Source organism: Colobus angolensis, unplaced genomic scaffold (genome assembly GCF_000951035.1).
Source record: "Colobus angolensis palliatus isolate OR3802 unplaced genomic scaffold, Cang.pa_1.0 Scaffold8, whole genome shotgun sequence".
Taxonomy (NCBI): domain Eukaryota; kingdom Metazoa; phylum Chordata; class Mammalia; order Primates; family Cercopithecidae; genus Colobus; species Colobus angolensis.
The window spans coordinates 3,398,413-3,411,383 of NW_012121820.1; the positions used below are offsets into that span (position 1 = coordinate 3,398,413).

At 47.3% G+C, this 12,971-nt stretch overlaps 1 protein-coding gene and 1 pseudogene across 1 annotated transcript in view; both read right to left on the reverse strand.

Annotated features, from left to right (window-relative positions):
• Positions 1–364: 364 nt before the first annotated feature.
• Positions 365–1,655, reverse strand: LOC105502376 (annotated as a pseudogene).
• A 2,592-nt stretch (positions 1,656–4,247) lies between these two features.
• The window catches only part of RNF114 (ring finger protein 114), a 17,496-nt gene continuing 8,772 nt past the window's right edge, over positions 4,248–12,971 (reverse strand). The window contains exons 2-6 of the mRNA XM_011929185.1: positions 12,731–12,753; positions 12,260–12,366; positions 11,498–11,612; positions 8,750–8,857; positions 4,248–6,048 (exon numbers count right to left, since the gene is read on the reverse strand). Coding sequence (XP_011784575.1) covers positions 5,983–6,048; positions 8,750–8,857; positions 11,498–11,612; positions 12,260–12,366; positions 12,731–12,753 — 419 coding nt within the window. The 3' untranslated portion in view covers positions 4,248–5,982. The remainder of the gene's footprint in view (positions 6,049–8,749; positions 8,858–11,497; positions 11,613–12,259; positions 12,367–12,730; positions 12,754–12,971) is intronic.

Below are 12,971 nucleotides of genomic sequence, written 5' to 3' on the forward strand. Positions count from 1 at the left end.
AGCCAGGATGGTCTCGATCTCCTGACCTCGTGATCCGCCCGCCTTGGCCTCCCAAAGTGCTGGGATTACAGGCTTGAGCCACCGCGCCCGGCCACACTGAAGGGTTTTAAAGGATATGGTCACATTTGGATTTTTGGAAGATCCTTCTGGCTGCTTGGTGGCGGGGGATTGGATGTTGGCTGGGCAGCAATGGAGAGAGGTCAAATGGAAAGTTGTGGCAATATTTCAGATGAGAGCACAGTGGCTTTTAAGATGTAGGTGCCAGTGGGATGATAAGAAAACACAAATGTGTGTTTTGTTTTTTTTTACCTCTGAACTTTTTATTGACCTCCTGTTCCCCAAAGGGTACCCTGCTTCCACTGGCTTAATGTCTCAGAACTTTGGTGTCATTGGTCTCAGACAGCATTTTGCCATCCACTATCTGGTGGGTAGTGGTCTTTTGGATGGTTTGCATGGAGTTGCGGCTGTCCAGGGCACCACCAAGATTGAAGTCCTCGCTCTCTTCCAGCAGGCGGCAGTAGGTGGCGATCTCAGCTTCCAGCTTGACCTTATGTTCAGCAGGGCCTCCTACTCCTGGGCCTGGTGCTGTCCCTCTGCCTGGGTCTATGCCAGCTCTGACTCCAGGTGCAGCAGTATCCCGCTGAGCTGTTCCATCTGCAGGGCATAGCAGGCCTCCACCTCCCTCAGGCTGTCCTCCAAGCTGGCCTTCAGATTTCTCATGGAGTCCAGATGGATCTCCAAGGACTGTACATCTCAGTTCTGTGACAGTCACCTCAGCAGCTCCAACCTTGGTGGACTGCGTGCTGACTACTGTGGTGCCCTCCTCAGTCTACTGAGACCAGTACTTGTCCAGCTCCTCTCGGTTCTTCTGAGTCAGCTTGTCATATTGGGCCCGGATGTCTGTCATGATTTTGGCGAGGTCCGGAGAGTTGGGACATCTACCTCCACGGTCAACCCAGAGCTGGCAATCTGGGCTTGTAGGCCTTTTACTTCCTCTTCGTGGTTCTTCTTCATGAACAGCAGCTCCTCCTTGAGAGCCTCGATCTCTGTCTCCAGCTGCAACCAAGTGACATTGATGTCATCAATGACCTTGTGGAGCCCATGGACGTTGCTCTCCACAGACTGGCACATGGCCAGCTCTGTCTCCTACTTGATTCTAAAGTCATCAGCAGCAAGACGGGCATTGTCGAGCAGCAGAACGATGCGAGGATTGTCCACAGTATTTGTGAAGATCTGAGCCCTCAGGTCCTCGATGGTTTTGAAGTAATGGCTCCAGTCTCTGACCTGGGGTCCCTTCTTCTCCAAGTGCTCCCGGATTTTGCTCTCCAGCTTCTGGTTCTTGGTCTCCAGGCTCCTCATTCTGTCCAGGTAGGAGGCCAGAAGGTCGTTCAGGCTTTGCATGGTCTCCTTCTCATTCTGGATGCCTCCCATTCCTGCCAGATCCCCAGCCATCCCCACGGACAGATCCCCGGACCCCATGCCGCCCCGGAAGCTGGTGGAGCAGGACTTGGAGATCCGGGAATCAGAGCCCCTGGCGCCTGCATAGATGCTGACTGGGCTGCTGACCAGCAAGGCGCCATAGCTGGGCATCTGGACAGAGCCCAGGGACCGGTACGGTAGTTGGTGGAGAATGTAGAGTGAGTGGCGAAGCTCATGCTGTCCAGGGGGGAGAGTGAGACGACAGGACTCAGGCTTTGCTGACATTATTTTTTTTATTTTTTTGAGACAGTGCCTCACTCTGTTGCCTAGGCTGGAGTGGCGCAACTGCGGCTCACTGCAACCTCTGTGTCCAGGGTTCTGTGATTCTCCTGCCTCAGCCTACCGAGTAGCTGGGACTACAGGCACCCACTACAATGCCCAGCTAATTTTTGTATTTTTAGTAGAGACGGGGTTTCATCATGTTGGCCAGGCTGGTCTCGAACCCCTGACCTCAAGTGATCTGTCCGCCTAGGCCTCCCAAAGTGCTGGGATTACAGGTGTGAGCCCCCACACCTGGCCCAAATGTGTTATTTAAGAGCTAAAATTAACGTGAGACAACACAGCGAGACTCTGTCTCAAAAAAATAAAAATAAATAAAATTAACTTGATTTGGTAATATGGGGCATGGAGGTGGACAAGGAGTTAAAAGATGAGGTGTGGGTTAATTCTTGAACAATTACAAGGATGGTGGTTATGTCTGCTGGGAAAGAGAAGCTGAGCACACAGCGTGGGGTGGTAGGAAGGTGGTGGATGAGTTCAGTTTGAGTCATGCAGAACTTAGAATGTCTTTCTTTTCTTTTTCTTTCTTTCTTTCCTTTCTTCTTTCTTCCCTTTCCGTCTTTCCTTCCTTCCTTCTTTCCTTCTTTCTTTCGAGACAGTTTGGCTCTTGTTGTCCAGGCTGGACTGCAATGGCGCAATCTTGGCTCACCGCAACCTCTGCCTCCCGGGTTCAAGTGATTCTCCTGCCTCAGCCTCCAGAGTAGCTGGGATTACAGGCATGTGCCACCACACCTGGCTAATTTTGTATTTTTAGTAGAGATGGGGTTTCTCCATGTTGGTCAGTCTGGTCTCGAACTCCTGCCTCGGCCTCCCAAAGTGCTGGGATTACAGGCATGAGCCACCACACCCAGCCTCGGATGCCTTTAAATCACATAGCTGAGCAGGTCTACGAGGAAGCTGGCCTAGAGCTCCAGAGAGTTGTCAGGCCTAGGATCATCGTTCTGGGCACACTGACACAAGAATGGTAATGAAGACCAAGGGCAGAGGGGTGAGTGGGTGAATCTGCCCAGGAAGGGAACATAGCGTGAGTAGGAGCAGAGCCTGAGGAATCCCACTAGCGAGGAGAAGGGAACCAGGAGGAGCAGGCTGCTGAGGAAACAGAATAGGAATATGGCAGAGAACTGAGAGGAGAAACCAGGAGGGCTTCCCAGCTGAAAAGTCAACAGAAGCAACTTCTGTGAAGAGGGAGGCATCAAGAGCGCCTTGAAGAGGGAGCTGGACAAGGACTAATGTCTCAGTTCAAATGTCATTTTCTCGACCTGTTTTGGCATGACACAGGATTTCATTTCCAGAGGATGTCAGACCTCAAAGAAACAGGCACAAATTGCAGTTCTCTGAGGTAACTGGAGTCCAGGACTCAACCGATACTTAGACAAAGGTGGCCTGCATGGATATGGAGGAGGAAGAGGCCTCCCAGGTATCTGGCTTGGGTAGTTACCACTGCAAGATGGAATAATACAAAAGAGGGCATGGGTGAAGATTGGAGATGCTGGCTGTATTAAATATGAGGTTTCAGGGCCGGGTGCGGTGGCTCACACCTGTAATAGCAGCACTTTGGGAGGCTGAGGCAGTCGGATCACATGAGATCAGGAGACGAGCCTGACCAACATGATGAAACACCATCTCTACTAAAAATACAAAATTAGCTGGGTATGGTGGTGGGCGCCTGTAATCCCAGCTACTCGGGAGACTGAGGCACGAAAATCACTTGAACCTGGGAGGCAGAGGTTGCAGTGAGCCAAGACTGCACCACTGCACTCCAGCCTGGGCAAAAAGAGCGGAACCCCAACTCAAAAAAGCAAAACAAAACAAACAGGTTCCAGGCCAGGCTCGGTGGCTGACACCTGTAATCCCAGCACTTTGGGAGGCCAAGGTGGACCACCTGAGCCCAGGGGTTCAAGCCCAGCCCGGGAAACATAGTGAGACCCCCGTCTCTTACTAAAAAAAAAAAAAAAAATTAAGGTTTCTATGGGATTGGAATGAAGCTCAAGCAGCCAAACACTACAGTGGGCACCCACGATGCTCTGCAGGGAGAGCTCTGTATATTTTGCTCCTTGGATCCTCGCATCCTTAAGAGGCAGATAAAATTATCTCCACTTCATAGGAGACAGGTTCAGAAAATATTCACTAGATGCCCCACAGCTAACGGCAGAGTATGAACTTAAACACATCCAGGACCTGAAACTTGACCCTGCAGAGTCCCTTTACTACAAGCCCTCAGCACTGCTGCTGTTATGTGCACGTAGCGGAAGCCGCATGTCTAAAACCTTGCTATATGGAGCACTGTCACTTCTCACCTCCCAGAGCCTCCCAACTGTAACAAGTGTTCTTTTTACAGAGGCCCAGCTGGTGGCGTCAGCTGAGATTAGATGCCAAATAGGACTCAGCAACAAGCAAGAACTTCCCTTCTAGAAAGGGTTAACAATCTCCTGGAGGTTCCCTAAGCCCATGCTGTGGAATGAAAACAAGAACCATAGCTTCCCAGTTACATTAAGTTATGAAATTTATTTATATTTGATCTTTTAAAAGCCAGAACATAACAAATCTCACTTTCTGGAAAGTCATCTTACTAGAAATACAGGAAGTGCACTTAATACAAGGAAATAAGTTTCTTGGTGCCACCAGTGAGGTGGACATACACTCATATCAGTTCCCTCAAATGAAGGTTTTGTCAGATTTCCCTCCAGACTTCTGAGATGATCTAAATTCAGGAAGGTCTGAGAGAACTTTTTCCAGAAATTACAGTGAACAAGCTGACCTTAACTTTTGGGTCCTCCCGAGAAATACTAATGAAAGAACTATTTTTTCCAGTGGGCCCTGTCTTTGCTGGCTTCTCGGCATCTGCAGCTCTTCACCGGCAGGCACGGGGCCCCACAGCAGCCGTGTACAAGCACAAGGTCACCTGCAGCCCCATTAGAGACATATGACATCAAAGAACCAACCTACACCCATATGCCTTTTGGTCAGGGGTTCTGCTCCTACAGATTAGACAGCTCTTGGATTTATATTTATTAATATTTGTGAAATATGAACTCCAAGCTTCTTGAGCTGTTACTAAAGCAAGTTTCCAGCAACAGCTTTTATTAACAACTGTTCATCAAGCGATGTGCTGTGCCTTATGAACAATGTCTCGTCACAACAGACCGGGGATGGTACTGGGTTTCCTACAGCTTCTCTCTGCATCTACAAAGCAGGTTTTCAAACACATTTGACATGTCGAAACCAGTGTCATAAGGAAAACATATGTGATAGAAAAACAATGCTCAGTTTAATCTAAGTTACCAAGCAGAAGGTAAAAGAACTAGTATCCGCTGAGTCCCCAAACTTCTTTCTTCTAATTCATCTGAGGATTCTTTTTTTGTGCTTCTAGAGTAAGAATTAGGCAGGCTCCCACATGGAGAGGTAAACATGACCGCGTTGTTTGAAACTACTTCAGTAATTTGTAAATCAAAACCAAAAAGCTCTGGCCCTCCCACTTCTCTTCGCTGACCCTCCTCCCCACTTATGGATGAACAGACTTTAACTTCCCTAACCCAGAAACACTTCCACCAAAAATATATGGTTATACCTTATCCTAAAAAGGCACCATGCAGGCATTTAAGACTGAACCAGTGAACTCTAAGGATAATGTAGTATTAGGAAAATATCACTAATCAAAACATCTAGCATCAGATGGTACAAAACCCCAAGAGGACTGGTGACATGTACTCCAGGATGGCAACCCCAGCTTCTGGCAACCCCACAGCCCAGCGGAAGCTTCAGCTCTGGTCAGGTGCACGGCTGCCAGAGTCTGCACACCTTGGGGACAAAGAAAGGAGACACTTGCTTCATTGTGCTATTCATGACCCAGAAAAGGTCCTGGCTGGCTTGCAGGACCCGAGAGACAAACACTGGATGGGAGGAATGAGTGTGAAACAAGAGGTGGAGAAGCTAGATGCTCTTCCACAGGAGGCGGCAGAAGCTCCAGAAAGTAGCCGAGAACCAACACAAACTCAACCATGTGACAAACAAGGTTAACAGTAGGGGAAGACAGCTTTGGCAAGAGCCCAAAGGGAAGAGGAAGGCTGACCTGGGGACCCATTTCCCCTGTCAGAAGTGACCCTGTCCCAATGCCATGGCTCATTTTCAGGTCTGCTGAACAGGTAAGGTACAGGAGTCATAGGTTTCACGTTTAATATGTAATGGCAGCTCTGGAACATGAGACAGACAGCAAGCAGACTCTGCTCACTGGTCGATGATGGAGCGCTGCAACACCTGATTCATCATGTCCTCTTCATCAACATCATAATCCTAAGGGCAAAAACAGACATGCAGCTTCAGCAACTCTTCCCACATGCAAATTCTGGCTTTCAGTAGAAGCAGGACAGCCTAGCAACTGGATCTGGAGCAGGCTGCCAGGGACTGGATCCCTGATTCAACTGTCTGTGATGCTAGCTATGTAATTTTGGGAAAATTAATCTGTCTCTGCTGCCTTCTTCTTCTTTTTTTTTTTTTTTGATGGAGTCTTGCTCTGTTGCCAGGCCGGAGTACAGTGGCACAATGTCAGCTCACTGCAACCTCTGCCTCCCAGGTTCAAGCGATTCTCCTGCCTCAGCCTCCCAAGTAGCTGGGACTACAGGCGTGCGCCACCATGCCCAGCTAATATTTTTGTATTTTTAGTAGAGATAGGGTTTCACCATGTCGGCCAGGATGGTCTCAATCTCTTGATCTCGTGATCCACCCACCTCGGCCTCCCAAAGTGCTGAGATTACAGGTGTGAGCCACTGCACCTGGCCAGTCTGCTGCCTTATTCTTAAATGAAGATAAGGATGCCTCCCTTAAATGGAGATTGAGAGACCCAGACAGCACATGAATGGAGCCTGGCACAGACCAAGTGCTCAGAACGTTTGTAAGTTTGTTGGAACAGAGCACACAGATGCGCTGAGCTGAAGCATTGTTTCTGAGAGGTGGAATCAGTGCCCAGTACAGAATCAGTTTTTTAGAGCCATACAGTACAGCAGAAACTATAGTGCAACCAGCCCTCTTCAGTGAGGCATTTTTAGGAATTACATTCATCTGTGTCACATTAACAAAAAGGGAGTTATTCTGAAGTCTGAGTTTCAGACACTGTCAGACTGAGAATAAATATTCTTTATGACAATTTAGGAAAGAGCTTTCTTTCTTAGATACTGAAATTCAGCCATTAACACAGAACACCACTCTAAAATCCTAACCTGACATCTATATACGTAAGAGGTTTACCTGATGTAGTTGGCCAAATTTACCTATTACTATAATGCCAAGACAACAGTGTGCCCCTTTGAAACCACCCAGCTCTAGGGAAAGAATATAAACCTGACAGCCGTATTTGGCTAGTGGATATATGCTATTTGACCTGAAATACTTTTGAAGATAATTAAAACCTGTGAAACTTCCTGTGAAATTTTCCTGTCCTGCTTTGGGCATGGGGTGGGGGAACGGAGAAGCTAGGCAATGCTGCGCCTGCATTTCCACAGGAAAACAAGGGGTGGAGGGGATGGCAGCATAATGAGTCAGGCACAACCCGGCTTGGAAATCCTCAGGAGGATCATTTCAATTATGGTCCCCACGGACATGTGAGCTTGAGCCTCCCAAGTCCAAATTGTTTTTTTTTTTTTTTTTTTTTTTTGAGACAGGGTCTCATTCTGTTGCCCAGGCTGCAGTACAGTGGCATGATCTCAGCTCACTGCAACCTCTGCCTGCTGGGCTCAAGAGATCCTCCTGTCCCAGCTCCCTCAAAGTAGCTGGGACTACAGGCAGGAGCCACTACAACTGGTTAATTTTTGTATTTTTTGCAGAGACAAGGTTTTACCATGTTGCCCAGGCTGGTCTCAAACTCCCGAACTCAAGTGATTCACTTGCCTCAGTCTCCCAAAACGCTAGGATTACAGGTATGAACCACAGCACCTGGCCCCAAACCAAGTTCTGTAACAGGCAGAAGTTATATAAACCACAAGAAAAGTAGACAAAATTTTGGGGGCAGGGCTAGGAGATGGAAAGAGCAAGCATCACTGTCTGTCTCAAGACTGACCAAATCATCTTCTTGTTTTGTTTTGAGACAGAGTCTCACTCTGTTGCCCAGGCTGGAGTGCAGTGGCGCAATCTTGGCTCACTGCAACCTTGCTTCCCAGGTTCAAGTGATTCTCCTGCCTCAGCCTCCCAAGTAGCTAGGATTACAGGCACCCGCCACCACACCCGACTAATTTTTTGTACTTTTAGCAGAGACAGGGTTTCACTATGTTGGCCAGGCTGGTCTCGAACCCTTGACCTCGTGATCCGCCCACCTTGGCCTCCCAAGGTGCCGGGATTACAGGCGTGAGCCACTGTGCTTGACCCAGATCATCTTCTTAAATGTCACTCTGGGCGGGGCGTGGTGGCTCACGCCTGTAATCCCAACACTTTGGGAGGCCAAGGTGGGCGGATCACGAGGTCAGGAGTTCGAGACCAGCCTGGCCAACATAGTGAAACCCTGTCTCTACTAAAAGTACAAAAATCAACGGGGCATGGTGGCATGCGTCTGTAGTCCCAACTACTCAGGAGGCTGAGGCAGGAGAATCACTTGAACACAGGAGGTGGAGGTTGCAGTGAGCTGAGATTATGCCATTGCACTTCAGCCTGGGCGATGGAGTGAGACTCCATCTCAAATAAACAAACAAATAAATAAATAAATGTCACTCTGGCCACCTGCCTGGCCCATGAATGGAAACTGTATAGTAGCTACAGTACACATACTGGAAGCCCATCTAGCTCCCCAGCTACAGCTGCCTGCTTACCTCTTTCACTCAGTCTTCTACCATCCCAGATTTCTCTCTTGACAATCCCCTTTATCACTGTATCCCGTATACAGACTGGAAGCCCATCACAACAGTGAGAAAGTTCAACACTGGGGGGGCCCCACTTCCCTTTTTGAGAAGAGTGAAGTAGCCGTGCCATTCCCCCAGGGGAGGGATCAGAGCCTAGGCTCCAGACTTACCACAAAAGTGTCGTAAGAAAACCGGTGCCGGCGTTGGATGTGCTCTCTGAAGTTGGCGCTGCGGTAGTTGGGGTCTCCCCAGGGCATCGAGGCACATATCGGACAAACCTTTCAACACAAAAGCAAGGTCTTAGGCACCCAATTTCCAAGCTTGCACCAGCCCTCTGTGACCTGTGTCTGGCCTCCTTTCTTCCAGGACAGCTTTCCTGACATACTGTCCAGGGCCACTAACTCCTTCCTGTGCACATCAGCAGCCCAGAAAACACTGCAAGTTTCCTACTCAAGTCAAATGACACGTGGGAGTGGGTAAGGTTCAAATCATGACACCACCCTCTCTCATTCCCTACTGTAGGCAGAGAAGTGAGTCAGCCTGGTGGGGGGCCTAGACTGGCCTTCCAATCCAGCACAGAAGACAATCCAAAAGCACGAGGAAAACTAAGAAAATAAGCCAATGAGCGATGTCCCAGGGAAGTAAAACACAGCCTTATATGCATCTTAACAAAGGAAATACTCAGGTAAGGGGGATGGGGCCAAAAAGCCCTCACATAACAGGTTGATTTGGGTTTTGAAGATTGGGAGGTATTTGGAAACACAAAGAGAACATGATAGGGTGCTCCAGGCCAGGCACAGTGGCTCACACGTGTAATCCCAGCACTTTGGGAGGCCAAAAGCGGTAGATCACCTGAGGTCAGGAGTTTGAGACCAGCCTGGCCAACATGGTGAAACACTTGACTAAAATTACAAAAATTAGCTGGGCATGGTGGCACACACCTGTAGTCCCAGCTACTTGGGAGGCTGAGGCATGAGAATTGCTTGAACCCTGGAAGTGGAGATTGCAGTGAGCCAAGATTGTGCCACTGCACTCCAGCCTCCAGCCTGGGTGACAGAGTGAGACTCTGTTTCAAAAAAAAAAAAAAAAAAAATGGTGCTCCAGAAGAGAGGCAGCAGCACGGGGAGAAAAGGCCAGAAGGTGGCGGTTACTGTCAACGCATACAAACGACCAGACCAGTGAGCATGGAAAACTCATGCCAGGGAGAGAGATGACCTAAGTGCCCCCACTTAAAGGTGCAACCCTACCCCACAGCAGAGGATACAGTGATAAAGGGGATTGACACGAGAGAAATCTGGGATGGTAGAAGACTGAGTGGAAGAGGTGGACAGGCAGCTGTAGCTGGGGAGCTAGAACACAGGACGGGACTAGAGACTGAAAAGGAGATGGCTTCCAAAGGGAAGGGAGAAACGCAGAGTTAAGAACTTGCAGAGGAAGAGGAAGACAGAACAGAGGGCCAAAGGCTGAAGAGAAGGCCTCAACGCAGACAACATAATCAGAGGGATTTCAGAAGCCAAAGGAGGGGAAAAAGACAGAAAATTAGGCTGCCATACCAGAAAAGTTCAGCAATAATAGTATCCAACAAAATTATGAGTGCAAGTAACATTTAACCAAGTCAATCTGTATCTAAGAATTTAGCTTATAAACATACATAGATACAGGCAAAGATACGTTTCTCAAAATGGCCAGTTCTATCTTAAGATGAGCATTGATAGCTGCCCTAGTACTCTCACAAAAGCTCATTAAAATTCTAAAATCTCTGCACCACTGTTTACAGCAATGGAGCTGAAGGTTGCCCATACAACAGAGTATGTAGTTCAAGAGAAGCAGTATGAGATAAATGGAAAAATTAAAACAAAACTATAGAGGAAGTATATACCTAACTATAAAAAAAGACCTGGTCTGTCAATCACATTAAGAGAGAAAGGTAACACATTGCTGAGATGGAACAAATACTTTTTTTTGGGGGGAGTTTTGTTCTGTTGCCCAGGCTGGAGTGCAGTGGCATGATCTCAGTTCACTGCAACCTCTGCCTCCCGGGTTCAAGCAATTCTCATGCCTCAGCCTCCCAAGTAGCTGGGATTAAAGGCATGTACCACCATGCCTGGCTAATTTTTGTATTTTTAGTAGAGATGGGGTTTCACTATGCTAGCCAGGCTGATCTTGAACTCCTGACCTCAAGTGATCCACCCACCTTGGCCTCCCAAAGTGCTGGGATTACAGGTGTGAGCCACCGTGCCCGGCCTATGTTTTTTTTTTTTTTAAAGGAGACTACCCATGCCAGTCAGTGATATCTGAGTAAAATGTCCAAGGATTGATAAGCCTTTTCCTAATAATTTCACCTAAATCCTCTTTCCCCACAAATACAAAGAAGTTACTTCCAAAAGCTTCATGGAGAAATCTGGTGGATACCAAGGGATCCAAGTTAATGTTACCAACAACAGACATCACATGACTTAATGCAGCACCCAGAGAACTCATGTACCATCCCTGCCTCTGCTTTGGGGGGAGGGGGAAATTGCTATGAAGGACATTACCATTGTTAAAATTAAAACATGAATTTTACGTTAGATATTAGATTGTATCAATATTAAATTTCTTGAATATGATTAATTATACACACAAAAATATGATTTTCCAAGAAAACATTCTTGTTCTTAAGACATATACAGTCCTGTATCAGGGTGCAAACTATTCAGGGTACAAAAAGTCATGGTATCTGTAGCCTGTTCCCAAGTAGTCAGCAAAAAATGTGTATTATAGAGCATGGTTAAGCAAATACGGTAAAATGTTAACAATCTGTGAATCTAGGTGAAGGGCACAGAGGAGTTCATTCTACTAATCCCGTCATTTTTCTTCAAGCTTGATCCTTTCCCATAATAAAGTTTAAGGGAAGAAAAAAAAAAGGTTACTCTTACCACAGATTTGGTATCCGTGCTATGGAATAATTTGCAGTGTTCCACAAGTCCTTCCTGATCAAAGTTCTTCTCAGGACAGTAAGGACAAGGAAAGGTATAACGGTTTGGAACATTCCTGGAAGGTGAAAGACAGGAAAAAAGAAAATTTTTCTGTGACTACCTTTCCATTAAACTTCAACCACAGTACACTCCCAAAAGGAGCAAAGCTCACCGAATGTGTAATGACAAGGACGCTGATGATCACTTTAGACTCAGATCAAGTGTTTTGAAGATAACAGCTCAGTTGGCCGGACATGGTGATTCACACCTGTAATCCCAACAGGCCAAGGCAGGAGGATCGCCTGAGGTCAGGAGTTCAAGACTAGCCTGGCCAACATGGCGAAACCCTGTCTCTACTAAAAAATACAAAATTTAGCCAGGATTACTGGCAGGTGCCTGTAATCCCAGCTACTCGGGAGACTGAGGCAGGAGGATCTCTTGAACCCGGGAGGCAGAGGTTGCAGTGAGCTGAGATTGCACCACTGCACTCCAGCTCAGACAACAGAGTGAGACTCCGTCTCAAAAAAGAAAAAAAGAATAGCTCAGCTAACATCTGAAGTGAACACCAGAGTCCTCCCTTGCATACTCCTCCCAAAATACTTGTATCAGCTTTAGCCAGCATAACAATTCATACAACTAAACCCCTGACCATGCAAGGTGTCCAACCTCTTTGTATTAATAGCAAGAGATGGCCTCCACCTAAGGGGAGACTGAGTCATTTACCTTGGCTGAAGAGATGCATCCTTAATGGTGGCCTTCACACCTTCCATGATGTAATTCTGGTATTTGGAACAAGTAGCCACGTGGGACCGGATCTTGGATAGGAAGAACTCAAATAGGAAGAATCAGAGCCCACAAGTTAGTGAGGACCTTGTAACAGGCCAAATGTAGTCCCAAACAAGGGCGCAAAGAAAACTAGACCTACACTACCCTGGCAAATAATCTCACCAGACTCCTGACGATGCTGATGGGGCTGAAACCCTGATTATTGCAGATTTCCCATTAATAACAAGGCTGCTATTTTATTCAACTAAATTAGGATATCCGCTTCCACTCTAAAATAACTCTCCTAGAGGTTTGCTCCTATTCATGACAGGTTGTGTGCTTCACAGACAAGCTCCAAATCTAGGATGTTTTTAAAAGTTTTCTATACTAGCATTTAAACTAGTCTCCTTATAGCAAGCCAAAAACCACATTGTTATCTGCAGCAGAGAAAAGTGATCATTTAGGTAAAACGTATAAAAGCCACCAACGCTGATTAAAGTATCAATCACCAGACTCTGAGAAATAATCTTTAAAATCTAAATTCTTGGCCAGGCGCGGTGGCTCAAGCCTGTTAATCCCAGCACTTTGGGAGGCCGAGATGGGCGGATCACGAGGTCAGGCGATCGAGACCATCCTGGCTAACACGGTGAAACCCCGTCTCTACTAAAAA